Here is a 19,579-nt window from a genome sequence, read left to right as displayed (position 1 = left end):
ATATGGCTTCTTCTTACTGTTGTCGTTGCCTTGTCCTGAACTTTCACATAGTATAAAGCACTTAGAAAAGAAACATGGGAAAATGCACTTTTCAGTGAATTTTGCAATCTTTCGGATAAGACACCATAAGAATAGGTAATAAGAGAAAATAATTTAACTGCATCAAAAATTAAAACTTCCATGTGTTAGAGTACACAGAAAAGGTAATTTGGAATAGGAGAAATAATACAAATCGTAAACTTGATAAAGGTCTGGAATGTATAAAAAGTTCCTAAAACTCAATAATGAAAATAAAACCCTGAGCAAATTATTTTAACGGACCACTCTTAAAAAATACACTCACAAGGACTAGGGAGATAGCTCAGTGCATGTTGTGCTTGCATTGCCAGCTTAGACTTATGTTTCGCTCCCAGAACCCATTTTAAAATGCCCACTATAGGGATGGGAGAGATGACTTAGCAGTTAAGGCACTTGCCTGTGAAGCCTAAGGACCCAGGTTCAATTCCCCACACCCACATAAGACAGATGCACATGGTGATGCATGCATCTAGAGATCATTTCAAGTGGCTAGAGGCCCTGGAGTACCCATTCTGTCCCCCTTTTTCTCTCTCTCTCTGTCAAATAGGTAACAAAAAAATGCCCAATTTATTGTAGCATGCTGTGGAATCCCACTGTTGGGAAGGCGGAAACAGATGGATCTCTAGAGCTCGTTGGCCAACCTGTGTCACCTAATTGGTAGGCTCTAGGCTAGTGAGAAACAATGTCAAAAAAAAAAAAAAGAAAGAAAGAAAGAAAAAACAGTGGACAGGGCTGAAGAGATGGCTTAGCAAAGCCAAAGATTCAGGTTCTATTCCCCAGGACACATGGTTGTTCATGTGTCTGGAGTTCATGTGCAGTGGCTAGAGGCCCCGAGCATGCCCATTTTCTCTAGCTGCATCTCTTCTTTCTCTCAAATAAATATATATATTTTAAAAAGGTGGACAGTATTCTTCAGGATAACATCCAAAGTTATCCAATGGCATCCACATACATAACATACATTCACTCATGCACACACATGCTCAAAAATAAAAGTTTTAAGCACATGCATACAAATAGCCAATAAGTCAAGTGGTATACACCTTTAATCTCAGCATTTGTGTTGCAGAGGTAGGATCACTTGGAGTTTGAGGCTAGCCATGGACTACAGAGGTAGTTTCAGGTCAGCCTGTTTCAGGGCATGAGTGAGACCCTATCAAAAAAAAATCATAGCCAATAAGCATATCAGAATATTTTTAAAGAAATGCAGTACCATTTTTATATATTTTAGGATGGACCATTAACAAAATGGCAACTGTTGGCAAATATATGAGGAAATCTGAACCTTATGCTTTGTGAGGAGTTAAATGATGCAGCATCTATTGAAGATGGTATAGAAGGTCAAAAAAACAGGACATGGTCTATCAATTCCACTTCTTGGTAGACACCCAGAGAATTGAAAGCCGAGACTAAAATAGATAGTTGTATACTTGTGTTTCTATACAGCCGCCCCCCACAAACACAATTCCATTTATAACAGACTCCAAAAGAATTAAGATATTGGGCTGGAGAGATGGCTCAGTAGTTAAAAGCACTTACTTGTAAAGCCTGCCAGCCTGGGTCTCCATTCCCCAGTATCTATGTAAAGCCATATACACGAAGTGGTGCCTGAGTCTGAAGTTTGCTTGCAGTAGCAAGCATCCCCGTTGCACTCTTTTCTCTCTTGTAAATAAAAATATTTTAAATAACATATAAGTTTAAACAAGCAAATGAGATTTGTATGTTGACAAGTACAAAGTGTTGCACTATCATACATCCCATGTTCCTGCATCATTAGGTGATATTACTCTGAGAGGGCAGTACCGCCCACAACAATCTCAAGTTTCATCCCAAGCTCTACTGAAATTCAAATAACCTTTTTTGTCAAAGTGAAAAATCAGATCTTGAATTTTATATGGAATTGCAAAGCTCCTACACAGTTGAAATAATATTAAAAGAAAACAAAGACTGAAGGGCTTACATTTGCCAACTTCAAAACTACAAAGCTGGAAAAAAAAATTGGGCATGATGGCACATTCCTTTAATCTCAGTACTTGGGAGGCAGAGGCAGAGGATCACCATGAGTTTGAGGGCACCCTGAGACTACATAGAGAATTCCAGGTCAGTCTGGGCTACAGTGAGACCGTACCTCGAAAAAAAACAAAAAACTATAATGCTGTAATGATTTATAAGTTTATCTATGGCCACCTGATTTTCAACAAGGTTGCTAACCCATTTAATGGAGAAAGAATAATCTCTTTTTAACAAATGGTTGTGGAACAACTAGTTATGTGTGTAAAGAATGACATTAAAGCCCCTCATGTTACACTATAATAAAACAGGTATTTTGGTTATGGCACAATTTGAAGCCTAGCAATTGTCAAAAACCTCTGAAATAATATCCCAAGTGGTAAGTAAACTTATGTGCTAATGAAATGACTGAGTATGGGTATGAGTTGCTAGAGAAACCAACCATGTGAAAACTTTTGGCCCAGTCCCTGTCCTCCAGTGAGAGTTGATCACCAATAACCAGTAATTCAATCAGTCATGTCTTCATAGAACCAGTGGCAGAGATTGGAGGATCTCAAGTTTGAAGTCATTCTGGGCTTCACAGAGAGTCCATCTTGGACTGGAAATGTAGCTCAGCATATAAAGTGCTTTCCTGTCATGTACAAAACCCTGGGTTTGACCCTCAGCACCACATAGCTGAGTGTGGCAATGCATCCCAGCATTCAGGAAGTGGAAGTAGGGAGATTCTAAGTTCAGGGTTATCTGTCTACATGGAAAGTTCAAGGCCAGCCTGGGATACATGAGACCCAGAGGAGAAATGAAAAAGGAGGAGAGCAGAAGAGAATCAAAGGGAGAAAGAGCTATCTCACCAATGAAACAAAGTTGATGTGGGCCTGGTGGCACATGCCTTTAATCCCAGCATTTGGGAGGCAGAGGTAGGGGGATCACCATGAGGCCACCCTGAGATTACATAGCGAGTTCCAGGTCAGCCTGGGCCAGAGTGAAACCCTACCTAAGAAAAAAAAAGCCAGGTGTGGTGGTGCACACCCTTAATCCCAGCACTCAGGAGGCAGAGATAGGAGGATCACCCTGAGTTCAAGGCCACCCTGAGACTTCAGGTTAGCCTGAACTAGAATGAAACTCTACCTTGGGGAAAAAAAAAGTTGAGACAGATGTGAATATTTCTCTGGGTTTTCTAGTCTGTGATTCATGTAACATGTCTAGTTAAGTTTTAACAGCACTCTTCATTTTCTATGACACTTAAACATTGACCTTTGTCCTCTAACCTTTGTGTACTAAAGCTACTAATCCTCCACATATTGGATTCCTTTACATATGACGTTCCATATAGTGTTAATATTTCACATATATCCACCAAAGTGTGTGTCAGCTAACTTTATAACAAAGAGAAAGTATCTTATGATAATATAGGCAAAAATCTATATGAACAAGCTTCTCACTTCTCACATCTATATATTCTAGTTTCTTCATCTGGAAAATTAGACAAGTGGCGTTGCCTTAAGATTTCACTATTTATGAAATGTATGTACAACTCTAGGTACACCGTCAGCTCAATAAAAGCTGGTTAATTTTCTTTCTGTGAGTGTGGGAAGTGGGGTATACCTCAGATGTTGGGCCTCACCTTACACCTTGTTTTTGAGGCAAGGTCTTTTGTTTGCTAGCACGCCCACAAGATTGTACAGAGTCTCCTGTTTTCACATCTCATCTCATCATAGGTGCACTAGAATTACAGATGAACACTACTCCATCAGTTTTCCATGGGTTCTGGAAATCTGAACTCTTACCCACTGAGCCATCTCCTCAGCCTCAGAAGCTGGCTAATTTTCTAACACACAAAATAGAACTATGCATAGTAAAGATATGTTACTATCTTGTTTAAAGTAGTAACAGGCCTACAGTATATTTTTAGCTTACCACTAGTAGTTAAATCCAAATTAGACACTAATATGACCATCAATTAAGCCTTGAAATAAACTTAAAAGTCTTATGAAATGTTCTGTTACAATGTCTTAAATGATAATAGCAACTATGAATAGATAAGAGACCCTATCTCCCTTCCATGCAGAAAAGTTAATAAAACAATTTAAAGGTACAACACAGAGCTCATTTCTTATAGAATTTGTTACAGAAACTAAGAGATGGTATAACAGTTCCAACACTGTGAGAGAAGTTTATTTTGCTTCAGTGTTAAATATAAATTCACTGTCAACATCACCAAGACAAATACCATTTCCCTAGCTGAGAGTATTACCAAAACACAGGGACAATAGGAAATGATACACAAAACTGATGACAGCAGTTGCCAAATGAAGCATTTACTAGATGCCTTAGTTGTACTGATCTGTAAAGCGGAAAGATTTGGCTTCTGACAAGTATAGGTGGTTCTGTAACTGTTTAGAACGTCTTGCTTCTAGTCGGAGCTGTCTGGCTCTCTCTTTGACAGCTTGTTGCTCTATTAGTTTCTCTATGCGTTTTCTTCTTAGCCACCTGTAGAAAGAGGAATGATCAGATTTGGTGAATACTATCTCAATATACTTCTCAGGTATAAAGTTAAAAAACTGACATTTGCTTTACTTTGAAATACTGTCACAACACAAATTATTAAAGTATTAATGTTTATGCTGATACCCAGGCTCATTTAAGAAAGCATAGTTTATATTTGGGATTAAATGTTGGAAATAAAATTTTTCTTATGATGAAACTGCCAATTTAATTGGCTTCTAATAATAAACACAATTATTTGCATGTATATAAGTCATATTATTTTTAGGAATACAGTTTTCTAAGCAATTAACTATCTTATACATTCAAAATAACTTACTCCTTGAAATTAGCTGTATTCTAGAATATGGCTTGCAAGATACAGACATGCTACCTTACTCTTTTGGAATGGAAATATAAGGCCCTTGCTTCTCGATGCATAAAAGTTCTTCCTTGGATGCCCTAAAAAATCTAAGCATAGAACAAGATGCTGAACATCAAAAAGAGATAAAGGAGGGCTGGAGAAATGGCTTACCAGTTAAGGTACTTTCCTGTGAAGCCTAAGAACCCAGGTTCGATTTCCCAGTACCCATGTAAGCCAGATGCACAAGGTGGCACATGCATTTGGAGTTCATTTGCAGTGGCTGTAGGCCCTGGTACACACCCATTCTCTCTCCCTCTCTCAAATACATAAAATATTTTTTAATTTTTTTTTAAAAAGAAATAAAGGAAAAGTGAAGCTCTGAATATATTGATAAACCTTTCTTAGCTAGAACAACATAAAATAACTTTATATACATATGTATACAAGGTTTTTGCAACAATAAATCTCTGTAACTATTAGAATTAAAAAGACCCAAGGAAATACTACTTTTGTTTTATTGTGAATTAGATTACCTCTATGAATCCACTTGAGAAAAATGGATATGGGATGAATATTTGATGAGATTATTAATAATATAAGCAGACTGCAGGGCAGTAACTACTGTATAATGTCCACATATATAAGTGTAAGTATACATATGAGGAATATCTAAGCAACATGAATTCTAGTGCTAATAGAGATAATCATATTTCTGGGTGATTGAAATATAAAGTTTCCTTTTCTTCAATGCACATTTATGGTTTCTCGTATAATCATGTAAAGATAAAATGTAGGGAGAGAGGAAGGGAAGAGCTTCAGACACATGGACTCTGTTATCTATATTCTCAACCTTCCTAAGGCCAAAATTATGTAGTAAGGTCAGCATTCTCAAAATCAGTGAGGCAAGGCAGAATTTTAGCTAGATAACTGAATAGATATTATCATCAGTTTAGCCTTAACAAAAAGGAGGTCCTGTTTTTAACTCACTGCTTAAAGGCCCTGTCACGGCCTTCTGTTCCTTTGAGGAAGTACAAACATTCCTCTTGCTTTCTTAGTTCTTCTGTCTTTTTTTCTTTCATTTGCTCTTCATGCTTTTTCTTAAGCCATAATCGAAAAGCTTGTTGTGGATCTCGGTTTTCCTGCTGATAAAAAAGACAAGACCTGTTTAATTTAGATAAAGTAAAACTACTACTTTTAAGTCCCTGTAAGAGCCCACAAGAAGTCCCATTGAATTTTTCATAAAACTAGCATTCTTATGCAGTCCAAATGTACCGAATGCCCTCCATGAGGAAATACAGCATGGAAGGCACTGCCCATCTCCTTTCTTCTGATGCTCATCAGGTAGAGCTCTCACTTACTGAGCAGGCTCAAGTCTCTGAATTCAAACTCAGACCCAAATTAGGCTTTATTTAGAAAATAATAAGTATAATAATGTGATTTTCAAAGCTGAACTCTGGGGAAAAAAAAAAAAAAACAGAACTGAAGAGTTGATGCAGGCAACTGAATGAATTGAAGTCTTTGGAGAAGTTCCTGATAAAGCTCTATAGAATACAGTTCACAAACATATAATTCAACATCTTTTTTTCACTTTTAATAGTATCTGTCAGAAGCTATTTAACTACTAAGGACATCTTAAAAACTTTAATTACTGCTAGGCATGGTAGCACACAGTAGGACTGTGAGTTGGAAGCCCACCTGATCTACACAGAAAGACCCTGTATTGAAAAAAAAAAGACCAAATAACAACAAAAAATCCATAATCTTATCATGATGGTAACCATTAGGATTTGAAGCCATCAGTGTTCTCATGCTGGGCCAAGTGGTTCAGGCCTGTAATTCAATTACCCAGGAGGCTGAGACAAGATGACTTCAAATCCAAAGCTTGCCTAAACTACAAGTAAGTTCAAGACCAGTCTGGGAAACTTAGATACACTGTGTCAAATGAAAAGTGAAAAAGAAACTTGGTGTGTAGCAAGTAGTAGAGCACTTGCCTAGCATATGTGAGGCTCTTGGTTTAATCTTTAGTATTTCAAAACAAAACAAAAGCAAACTAAAAATAATAACTTAAGACAGGTAACAGCCATTAGCATTTTCCAGTAAGAAGAAAATAATGGGGTGTATTTCATGTTCCTTCAAATTTCATGAGCAAATATTAGAAAGTAAGCAAAGCAAAGAAAATCTATGACTAGTAGAGCCAGTAGGATTTCTATATGACTAATAATTTGGTGCTTTTAACTTGAAAGCTTTCACATATGATTTATATGTCTACAGTGAGACGAATCTGCAAATTCACAGGGAGAGGTGTATGTGTCTTTGTCCTATTTGATTAGTACAATTATATTATCTTGAAAATCTAAATTGGTACACTTCTATTTTCTGTGTTATGAACATTCAAATAACATGGGAATCACTTGATTTTTTTTAGGGTGTCTTAGAAATTGCAAAGTCATGCACATATTTATTATAGGGAAAGTTTGGAGACCACTTTTCCACTTCTTCCATAGTCCTTGGTCTGGTATTTAGCCTCTGTTCCATAAGTAAGAGCACGGCCATGTTTGCATAAGCCTGTCTGTCTTTCACAGGGAAATCTCACTTACACGACTATTCATGTCTTCAATGTGCTTTGCTCTCTGCACCCGCCTCATTTCTAGAACCTGTTCTCTTTTCTTTTGCAGCCATGCTTTAAAGACCATATCATTCTCTTTTTTCTTTTCATTCTCTTCTTCTAGTTTGCGTTGTTCTTCCTAGAGGAAGGGATGTGAAAGATATTAATAAAAAACAATGAAACTGTATATGTATTTGAATAAAGAGAAGTCTGAAGTGATGATTCCCTGCCCCTGAAACTTTTATTAAATAAAAAGGACTGGACAGATGGCTTAGTAGTTAAGGTGCTTGCCTGCAAAGCCTAAGAACTGAGGTTCACCTCCCCAGAACAGAAGCCAGGTAAGCCAGAAACACACGGTGGACACATGCATCTGGAATTCATTTGCAGTGGTTACAGACCCTGGGGTGCCCATTCTCTTTTTTGTTCTCTTTCTCTCTCTTTCTAGTAAATAAAGACACAAAAATAAAATAAGAAAAATAGAAATTAGAGTCCACAGTAATAGTTGTGTATTACATACCATGCTGTTCAGGAAAATTAGAATGTCTCTTCTACACCTTCATTGTTTTGATATTAAACTACTTAAATTCCAGCTATGCATTAAAAAAATCCATTCAAGAAATACTATCAATGGCTTGAACATCTTTCCATTACCATTAAATTTGATGACATTGTAATAAATGGTTTTGCAGTTATAAAGTAAATATGCCATATACAAGTAGACAAGATATGCTGTCTCAGCCTTGTTTTAAAAATATTTTAGCCAGCCCACTGTGGTGGTATACATCTTTCATTCCAGAATTGGTAGGAGGATTGCTGTGAGTCCAAAGCCATCCTTGGGCTACATACAGAGTGAGTTCCAGGTCAGCCTAGGCTAGGTTGAAACCCTGCCTTAAAAAAAAAAAAAAAAAAAGCCAGTGGCTGGAATGTAACTCAATTAATTAATAGAGTGTTGGCCTAGGATGTGTGCAGGCCTGAATTCTATCCTCCTTGGCATCACAAAATGTTTTAGCTAAAGAAATTATATATAATGATGGAGCAAATGTGTCAAACTTTAATGGCATTTGAATCTGATCATGGAGATACAACCATTAACTTTACTATTTTAGGGATTTAAACTTTTTAATTAAAATATTTAAAATGTCTTTCAGGTAGTTTATTTTCATTATTTTTGTAAAGTATCAATGAGCCAGATATGGTGGCACATGCTTTTAATCCCAGCACTTGGGAGGCAGAGGTAGGAGGGATGCCATGAGTTCAAGAACACCCTGCAACTACATAGTGAGTTCCAGGTCAGCCTGGGCTAGAGTGAAACCCTACCTCAAAACAACAACAACAAAAAGAAAGATATGTAAAGAGTACGTTAATATTAAGGACAAAATTAATTTTTACCAGAATGACTCAACTAATGTTATAAAAAGTTATTTTTTTAAATTTTATTTATTTATTTATTTATTTGAGAGCGACAGACACAGAGAGAAAGACAGATAGAGGGAGAGAGAGAGAATGGGCGTGCCAGGACTTCCAACCTCTACAAACGAACTCCAGACGCGTGCACCCCCTTGTGCATCTGGCTAATGTGGGACCTGGGGAACCGAGCTTCAAACCGGGGTCCTTAGGCTTCACAGGCAAGCGCTTAACCGCTAAGCCATCTCTCCAGCCCATAAAAAGTTATTTTATGTGGGGGGTCCCATATGACACTTTGGAATCACTTTATTAGGAATAGTTGGCTCTATTGTCCTGACCACTGTTAGTGGTGATGGAATCCAACATAGAGCTATATGCCCAGTCCATATCTATTGTTATTCTAAACCTAAAGTCCCTGAAATAAAGGAACTGTAAGCATGGAAGATATGAAATGCATACACATAAGATAATTATAAACCAATTCAACCCATTTCCTACTAAACTTTATGTCTTCATTTTTGCATGCTTTTCATCTATCTCATATCATTTGCTTTCACCAGTCACTTAACCTCTGAGTTTCTCCTTATTTAAAAGGACAAGATCAGAGGAAACCAATCAGACACCTTCAGGCTCTCATACAGATCATCCTACTTGCCAGAAAGAATCAAGGTAATCCCAGAGTTCCATATACATTCTTACAGTTAGCTGGTCAGTTTAACAATGGAAAAGTAAAGGAATAAAACTCTCAAATATTCTGTACAACTATTTCAATTCCTGCTGTATTTATAACACATCAAAGCATTGTTCTTTTTGCACGAGGCCCACTGGCATTCTTACCTCCCTCCTTAGCTTTTCTCTCTTGCGTTCTAGCTGTTTTTGGAGTTCCTTCTGTCGAGGAGAAAGGCAGTATGTTGAGGTCACTGGAGAGACATGTGCATACTGTGTCCTGTAATTAGGTCTCCTATTCCTTCCATTTTGGTCTGAGTTAGCAGTAGAACTTGGACGGGTTTGGGGGCTGGGAGGTGGTTGAGGGACATAAAATAATGGCTCTCCTGTCGAGGAGAGAGTGACAGCATGGCCCTTTGCTGCAGGCTCTTCTATCTTGACACAACTGTCAGATGAACTGGGAGAGCTGAGTGGCAACTGCTGAAGTTCATCATCTGTACCAACAGAATTATTAATGGGAGGCAAAAACCCTTGGCTCTCTATGTCTTGTAAATTCAGAAGTTCAAACTTTCCATCTCTCTCTACCAGTATCTTCCGATCCTTGTTTTCTTCACAGCTTCCATCAGTAAGTGACAGGAACATATTTTCTTGTCCCAAATCACCAGAAATGCATAACTGCGAGAGCTTTCCAGACATACTATTTTCATTTTCCAAATAGTTTTTGCAGGTATCATTGTCTTCTAGTGGAGGAACTTCCAGGTCGACTAATTTGTCTTTGAACTTGAGTTTTCGTTGCTTTTTGCCATTCACAGGCTGTTGGTTCTGTAGAAGCTTGTTAGCTTGTATAATTTTCTCCATAATATATTTCTTTACTTCCTCATCTTCTTCTTCTTCTAGATCTTTCTGGTTTTCTAGTTTGTATTCCTGGTAAGAGTTTTCACTATCAGAATCTGATGTGGGTTCCAGAGGCTGAATGCTTGGGACAGAAATAAAATCATTTCTTTTTGGTGAAACCTCTTCCTTTTTGGGTTCAGAGAGCTGTTTGGTATGGTCTGTTTCTATTTCATTCTCTTTTAGCTCCTGGTTAATATCCTCTTCATCGTTGCAAGCCATCTTGAAAAGAAGATATGAGATTCTACATTTTAGTAAAATTTTGAGACATTATAAAACAGATTATTTTCTAATCTTCTAGTTTACTTTACAAACAGGGAAATTTAAGTACTTTTGCTCATATCTCACTCATAATACTAGAATCTATATGTATTAATATCTCAGGAGAAATACATATGAAAGCAAACCAGGGAAAGATTAATCATAACTTTGAATTTCATGTTATTCAATTCTACATTCATGTTTTTAAGTGGTATATACCAGTGTATTGAATGGTCATGAGAAATGATATAGCATCATTTTAACATCTCTCTGCCCAGAACACATTCCTGTCTTCACATTTTCAGAAAAATTTTCTGAAATATTTTTTCCATATAATATTTGCATTCTTCAAGGAAGGTTGGTGAGATACATGGTTTAGCAGATAAAGCACTTTCTGTGCAAGCATGAGTACCTGGATTTTCACCTCAGACCCCATGTATAAAGCTGGATGCTGTAGTGCAATCATCTGTAATCTCAGTGCTTCTTTAGCAAGAAGGGAAACTTCCCCAGAAATACAGGCCAGTTAGTCTGGAAAACGCAGCAGTGACTAAGGAGAGACTCTGTCTCCAACAGATAGAATGCAAAGTTTGATACCCAAAGTTGTCCTCTGGCCTCCATTTGTGCACCATAAGCATGCGCAAATGCACAGAGAAACACACACACAGTTTCTCAACCACACAAGGTGAAGTCCTTTGGTCATAAACTAATCATGAGGTTCTTTTAATCTTTTCAGGATATTACTGCTCTCAACATACATAGTACTGAGATATAATTTCCAAGTCAATTTTTACTTCTAGATAAGATTTTCCTTCCTCAACTGCCCTTAGAGACTTGAGTAATCCAAGCAACCACCATTAAATAATTTGACCTTACAGTTTAAAAAAAATTAATTTCATACCAGCCATATGTACCACAAAGCCCTTCTCTTTATCTGCAACTTCTCTAAAGACTGTTTTCCTACCATCTGCTCCAAATCTTCACCTACCAAACACTTTATACCTTCCATATATCATTTGTTTTGTTTTGTTTTGTTTTTCAAGGTATTGGTCTCACTCTAGCTCAGGCCGACCTGAAAAATCACTATGTAGTCTCAGGATGGCCTTGAACTCAACACAATCCTCCTAACTCTGCCTCCCAAGTGCTAGGATTAAAGGCATGCACCACTATGCCCAGCTCTCGATATACAATTTTTTTGTCAATAGCTCAGACAATTCTCTTCCTCTTACTGCAGTTTTATGAGGGTGATTATGTGTTGCTCTTTTCCACCCCTTAAAATTGCATGCCTCTGCTGGGCGTGGTGGCACACTCCTTTAATCCCAGCATTTAGGAGGCAGAGGTAGGATCACTACCATGAGTTTGAGGCCACCCTGAGACTACACAGTGAATCCCAGGTCATCCTGGACTAGAGGAAGACCCTACCTTGAGAAACAAAACAAAACAAAACAAAAAAAAAAAAAGCATGCCTCTTCTATTCGCTCACAGGCCATCTTTCCTAACGCTGCTGGAAGCCCTGTCATCAATCAAACCTGGCCTGTTTAAATGACTGAAAAATAACTACCAGTAAACCTGGCTCTCTGCATTGTAATTGTTTTGCTGTGTTTTTTAATTGTCTGTGTGTGCACATGTGAGTGTAGGCACATGTATGCCACAGCATGAGGTCAGATGACAACTTTTGGCTCTATCCATGCTATTCCACCTCATTTGAGGCAGGTTTTAAATCCATCTTGTATATTATATAGAATGTATATATAATACAGTTTATATTATGCAAATACACATATCTATTGGGTATATGTAGAGAGAAAGGGCATACCATGATTGAAGAACAACTTCATCTTCCTGGATTTCCCTTCCACATAACTGATCTGTATTAATGGATCATTCATTACTACAAGTTTGGCCCTTTGAATTTTTCTCTACATTCAATATTTACTCCTCTGAAGAGCTAATTCAAAGTTTCAGCTACTAGCTGAAAACTATATTTTAACATATTTGCTTTGTTTTATTTAGATTGAAAGTATAACCTCATGATCTTACCCAAGTTTGTAGAACGCAAGAATTGTTCTTTTTTTGATGTAATATCCTTGAGTGTTTATTTCAGATTAAGATTTTATTATCATCATTTTAGCTTTACTTAGAACAGTTTTATCCCTGTTCTCTCAGTCACCCCAGCTTCCGGGCACACTATTCAAACTGTCCATGTCTTCTTTGACTCATCTCTAACATGGGGATAAATGGTATTTGGCCAATACACATAAAATAATTTTGCAAGGTTCAGATAACACCAGAAAACCTTCAAAACCTGCAAAGCACGTTGAGAATGTAAGTATTGTACACTATTGGTAATTTATATATACCTCTGTTATGCTGTCATCACTTTTCTCTTTATCATTAATTAACCACTCCAGGTCCTTTTCAAAGTCATCTTCATATTCTCCGCTTTCTTTAGAATCAATATCTTTATTTTCATTCATTTTCCACTTGTTAAAGAATAATGCTGTAAGATTTTATAAGATAAACGTATATGTTCAACATTTTAGAGGCATAATGACAAATGTAAGTTTATGTTGCAAGTAAGCTGGTTAATACATGGAAATACAACAAGGAATGTTCAAAGTAAATATGTTTGTATACACTTTCCAATGGTGGGTAGTCCTAAACCCCTCCCTTTCTTTGCTCCCCAAACTCTAATCTACAAGGAAATATTACAAGGTAGATAAAGAAGAAGGTTAGAGAAAGATTTTCCTCATCCCCGATCAATCCGTAAAACTCAAATTTTTAATTTGGGGAGGTTGTTTTGTTCTTAGTTCTAGCCCAGTTACTCATATTCAAATAATAATGATTATATCAATTCCAATGTTATTTTAATGCTTCTACTGTGACGTAGTTTAGAAAAGCCACATGTGGGCTTCCTCAATCCCTCCTTCCTGTATCCACAACTGTCATTGCTAGTAACTGAAGATTTATATCTCCCTCAGGTTTATTTGCAATGACATAATCCCCACTAAGATGGTCCTTGGAGATGGGGCTTCTGCAAGTTAAGTCTTGAAAGCATAGCCTTTAGGCCTGGACCAGGGTCTAGAAGAAGGAGGCCCTGGAGCTCACAGGTTCTCTATCCATCATGTAAGGATGCTTGTGAGCACTCTGTCTCACAGAAACGGGTACTGGCCAGAATGCCACCATGCAGACACTCGAGCTTCAATGTCCAGACTCCAGAATGAAAAAAAAAAAAATTGTTTTCTTTTTGTTTAAAAATAAATAAACCTACAACACAGAATCAATGTAATAAAAATATAACCAGCACAAATTAGTTACTAAAATCATACTATCATATTATAATTTAAACGAAAAGAGTACAACTGGTTCTCATGAAGAAAGTACATAAATGATAAGCTCTTGTTACCAAGTCCCTTAAGCCTTTCTCAAATGCGTCACAGGAATATTCCGTCCCTTCGTTTGTTTTAATCTTCATCACCACGGGTGCTGTCCATATGCTACACAAGCCAATATACTAGAATGAAATTATATCTCACATGAACTAAATGATCTAATACTTCCTGTTTCATTACTGTGCATTTCAGATACTGAAATTTCAAAGTTACCATCAATAAAAATTTATGTAAGTAGCTTAGACCAGATCCACCCTCAGTAAGTAAATAGTAAGAAAATGAATTCCTTCCTCCTGTCTGAAAAACCCAGACTAGATTGTGCCTTCTCATCATCTTCCAGAGTGAGCCAAGGCATGTTCACAAGTAACATAATTTTGAAAAATATTTAATTTTATTCCTCCATTCCAGCTTTACCTCATAGCCTTCTAAAAATCACGTTTAAACACTAAGAACTAAGAGAACACCTTTTACTATTTATGAAATAAGTGCTTCAGCAAAAACATAAAATAGGCACTGAAGCAAAACTTCAGAACTTTATGAATCCATGCGACTGGTTCTTTGGGCTGCGAAGACTGTGAATCCAGGAATATATATATATATATTTTAAACTACAAGTTGCTCCAAAGTGTGACAATCCTATTTCACAAACATTAGGTGATCATTTGAATGTGCATACCAACAACTAAACCAATGAATGCCACAGCCTTATTTGTGGAAGCTAACATTTCAGGAGTGATTTTTCTTTCCCCCTTCCCAGGGATGAAATTATTAAACGTGAACTCTGATAAGGGGAAGAATATGACAAAAGTTCAGGGCATCTAAGCTACCTTCCGGGGGAGAGGATTCCCCTGCCCCAGGGCCAGGCGGCACAGCACCCGCCCTTTGCCGGAGCACTGTCCTCCCACCTCCGCGGGCGTCCATCCTCCGCCCTCTCCCGCGGCGGCCTGCCCTTCTGTCCCTCTAAGTCCCCTCCTGCCTGTGGACGATGCAGCGGCTGGGGTCACAGAGATGGCCGAGGGAGATCTCCTCTCCTCCTCTTTCTAAGCTCTGGCAGTGAGGCGAGGGAGAACCCAGGACCTGCTCCCGCGGCAGCTAGCACTGGCTGCCATGGCAACGGCGCGTCTCCGCGTCCTGCATCCGGGTCTCCCCCAGTAGGACGCCGGCGGCGCTGTAGACTCGCGCAGGCGCAGGTGACGCTGCAAGCACCTGCCTGCCTCCGCAGTCCCGCCCGCCGAGGTGAGGCGAGGCCCCGAGTCGGCGGAAACCACCAGAAGCCGCGCGTCACCCGAGATGATTACCGCTGCATTAGGGACTGGAAATTTCTCTCCATGGTCAGGTTTGGAGTGTGTAACCAAAATTTAGAGTGTTTATCTATCTCTGTTCTTTGTTTCACTGTTAACGTTTAAAAAATACTTTCTTTTTTTTTTTTTTTTTTTGTAACTTATCCTTGTGAGTTACACAAAAGGTGGAGGGCGTGTGTTTGGCCACAGCTGCAGGACAGTTCACCCCAAGCTCGTATGCCAGCACTGCATTCTCTAAAGCAAATGTTCTAAGTGAGAACGCATTCGCAGTGTAATTATTTTCATATGCGCAGTAGATTTCTCAACACTTGTTCATGAGTTCCACACTTCTGAGTGTGCGCCCAGGCCCCACAGGCCTGAAGATTAAAGGGCTTTCCTGCTGAGAGGCTCTGGCTTGCTCCGTATATGACTTGGAATCCTGTGGTAAACCCTGAGCCTTGCCAGGAGGAGTTAATAGAAATAAATTATCACGGAAAGACACAGAAAGACACAGGATGAATCAGTTTAACCTTTGAGAAAGCAAAAAACATAATTTACTTTTTAAGTTATTGAAAGAGAATCTCTGTTTACAAGTCGAGCTCCACGGCCTAATGACTTCTCTTTGAAAAGTTGTATTCATATGGTTGGACACAAGAGCCATTTCCTAAACCATCTTACATATATAGCTTTTTGTTTTTTCTATGCAGATTTATAGAAGTTGCTTTTGATATCCAAACACTAATGTTTAACATGGCAAGTAAACAAATAGGAGTAAAATAGAGAAGCTCAACTAGCAAGATGTATGTGTACTACTGATGACTAGTGATAAAAATTCCACTGCTTTTGCTCATGTACCATGCTAATGCGAACACTAATACATACACACACACACACACACACACACACACACGGCCAGTGTTCTTTAGTTTGCTGTGATCATAATACTATGTTTAAATTAATAGTCTACTTATTCACATTCATTTATATTCTTTGATGTTAACGTTGCCTCACAAATAGAAAGTACATTTTGGTTTATTGGCAGGTGTAGACTATCATACAATTTTCATGTGGTTAAGCTCATCCTCAACATATTCTCCCAAAAGCATTTGAGGCAGTTTGCAATACCATCCTGGAGATGATAAGTAGCCAATACAGATGCACACAGAGAGTTCCAACATGCTGACACTAAGAGTAGTTCATTTTCTGTGACTGAGATTCAAGCTGTCAACAGTTAATGGCATGGGGGAGGACATAAAGATGAGTACCTAACACTTGTGATCTGAAAGAAGAAATCACATCACATTTGTTAGGAAAATACCTGCTGTCTTAGAATCAATTTTTAAAATAACTTTAAGCATTAAACTAGAAATTTAAGAACTGCTTTTAGTACCTTTTTGCCTTTTTTGTAGTGCCAGAGATCAAATTCAGAGCCTCAGGTATATGAGGCCACGTGCTCTACCACTAAGCTACATACCCAGCCCCTCAATGACATTTTATAACAAAAGCACAGGCAAATTCCTATGGCTGTTACCCACAATGATCTTAGATATATTTGAAGATTTTTTTTTTTTTCTAGGTAGGGTCTCGCTGTAGCCCAGGCTGACCTGGAATTTGGAATTCACTATGTAGTCCCAGGCTGGCCTTGAGCTCTTGGTGATTCTCCTACCTCTGCCTCTCATGTACTAGGATTAAAGGTGTGTGCCACCACACCTGGCTAATTTGAAGAATTTTTAAAAATATTTTATTTTTATTTATTTATTTATTTGGCAAAGAAAAAGGGGGGGAGGGAGAGAATGGGTGCGCCAGGGCTTCTAGCCACTGCAAATGAACTCCAGATGCATGTGCCCCCATGTGCATCTGGCTAACGTGGGTCCTGGGGAATCGAACCTGGGTCCTTTGGCTTTGCAGGCAAATGCCTTAACTGCTAAGTCATCCCTCCAGCCCCCAGAATTTTTTTTTATTTATTTTTTATTTATTTATTTAAGAGCGAGCGACACAGAGAGAAAGACAGATAGAGGGAGAGAAAGAATGGGCGCGCCAGGGCTTCCAGCCTCTGCAAACGAACTCCAGACGCATGCGCCCCCTTGTGCATCTGGCTAATGTGGGACCTGGGGAATCGAGCTTGGAACCGGGGTCCTTAGGCTTCACAGGCAAGCGCTTAACCGCTAAGCCATCTCTCCAGCCCCCCATAATTTTTTAAAGTGTAAAAATAAAGACTTATATTTTCTGGAGAATAGTAACTTTGCTTCCAAGCCACATAAAGTTAAACATTGGCTTTGATTTCCTCTAGTCAGTGTTTCACACCTTTTTGTGGCAATTCTAAAACAGCAATGGATACATATTTTTCTTCTTTGAGTTGTTAGTTTTATTAAACTCATGATAAAACTTAGATATGAAGAGTACCTTTGGCATTACCTGATATTGGGCTCATAATATCTTTTTTATCCAAATATAAGGAGTGAAAGTATCTCTAAATTGTAGGATACCACAGCTGAGAGGTTCATGACAGCATCTGGAATATTCACTTAAAATGTAAGTCAGGCCTATAATAATCCCTGCACATAGGGAAGCTGAGAAACGAAGATAATTTCATTATAGCCTGGAATATTATATAGCAAGACTATCTCAAAATCACAAAGCAAAACAACAACAAAAAAATTATGTCAGATGTACCTCTTCCCAGCTCTCCATGTTACTAGAATAAAATTCAAACCTGTTCCTTCCCTTTCTCCCAAGGCCCTGCATAATCAGTTCTTCCTATGCTATAATCTCATCTCCGCATTACATACAACTATCCTAACCAGCCCTCTGTTCCCTCATTGTTGTAAGCTTCTTTCCACGTTTGATATTTCCACTGCCTGGAATGTTCTTCCTTGGGCCTTTCCTGTGGTCACTACTTCTTATTCAGAGGGGAGTAGACATTCTTATGTTGTTGTTGATTTTAGGGCAAGGTTCCTCATTGCTCTTCCATGATTATATTAGATTTTGGGCTTTTTATAGGTGTTCTGTATAAAATTGAGGAAGTATTTAATCTTCACTAGTTGCTGAGAGCCTTTGTCATGAATAGGCTTCCTATTTTCTTCAGCCTGTTGAGTACATTTACTGGTGTTTGAATGCTGAACTGCATTGTATACTTGGAATGAATCCCACTTAGTGGGAGCAAGTCATTATCTGTACACGCTGCTGGATTCAGTTTACTATATTTGAGGATTTTTGCATCGTTATCTAATGAGAAATATAGGTCTGTATTTTTTTTCTTTTTTGTAATACTAGACTGGGCATCAGGGGGGCACTGTAGATCATTATCAATAAGACACGAGTTCCGTTTCAGCCAAGAGTTCCATTCTTGTGCCAGGGCAAGGTGGCATGTGGGGTGACATTTCCTGATTCTCTCTGGGCTTCAATTTCTAGCTGCAATTTCCTAAAGGAAACTAGCTTTTTCCTATCCTCCTTCACTACCATGCCAGTCTAAAATGGATTTTTAATAAACAATATAGTTTTTTTATTCTATAGTCAATCTCTTTTAATTAGCATCTTAGATAGACCATTTTTTCTGTAAGATGATTATTGATTTAGTTGACTTAGTAGCTACCATGTTAACATTTGTTTTCCATTGCTATATTTGTTTTTATTACTTTCCTCCTAATTACTTTTGTTTCATTGAAGCATTTCATATTACCTATTTAATTTCCTCTCTTAGGACTTTAAAAAATTACTGGAGGGATGGCTTAGTAGTTAAGGCATTTGTTGGCAAAGCCAAAGGACAGGTTCGATTCCCCAGGACCCATGTAAGCCAGGGCGCACACATCTGTAGTTCGTTGCATTGGCTGGAGCTGGCATGCCCATTCTCTCTCTCCCTCTTTCTCTCTATCAAATAAATAAATAAATAAAATTTTTTTAAAGTTACTGGATTCTCTAGTTTTCAATATACATTTTAAACATAAACCCAATTTTAAATAACAATAATGGTTTCACATATAATTCAGGTACCTAATTAACAGTATTTCCAGCTCTTTCCTCTACCCTTACAACATGAGTTATTTATTTTAATTATCTATATATAATATCAAATATATTGCTGCTATTACCACATTAAACAGTTTAAAACTTTATTTTTAGATAAAAATAAGAAACAAAAAGACTTTCTTTT

At 38.0% G+C, this 19,579-nt stretch overlaps 1 protein-coding gene across 2 annotated transcripts; it reads right to left on the bottom strand.

Annotated features, from left to right (window-relative positions):
* Positions 1–4,232: 4,232 nt before the first annotated feature.
* Ccdc181 (coiled-coil domain containing 181) lies at positions 4,233–15,285 on the bottom strand. 2 transcript variants are annotated; one of them, XM_004658808.2, is made up of 6 exons: positions 15,126–15,285; positions 13,118–13,257; positions 9,780–10,721; positions 7,531–7,677; positions 5,921–6,075; positions 4,233–4,575 (listed from the first exon to the last, which is right to left on the bottom strand). In XM_004658808.2, the coding sequence occupies exons 2-6, from the start codon at positions 13,232–13,234 to the stop codon at positions 4,416–4,418; spliced, it is 1,521 nt and encodes a 506-aa protein (XP_004658865.1). In that variant the 5' UTR covers positions 13,235–13,257; positions 15,126–15,285; the 3' UTR covers positions 4,233–4,415. The 2 variants fall into 2 exon arrangements, with proteins under 2 accessions (XP_004658865.1, XP_044992581.1); XM_045136646.1 differs by lacking the exon at positions 15,126–15,285 and adding an exon at positions 14,977–15,093.
* Between the last annotated feature and the right edge of the window lie 4,294 nt (positions 15,286–19,579).

The sequence above is a fragment of the Jaculus jaculus genome, chromosome 1 (genome assembly GCF_020740685.1).
Source record: "Jaculus jaculus isolate mJacJac1 chromosome 1, mJacJac1.mat.Y.cur, whole genome shotgun sequence".
Classification (NCBI taxonomy): Eukaryota; Metazoa; Chordata; class Mammalia; order Rodentia; family Dipodidae; genus Jaculus; species Jaculus jaculus.
This window is presented reverse-complemented; position numbering and strand designations above follow the sequence as displayed.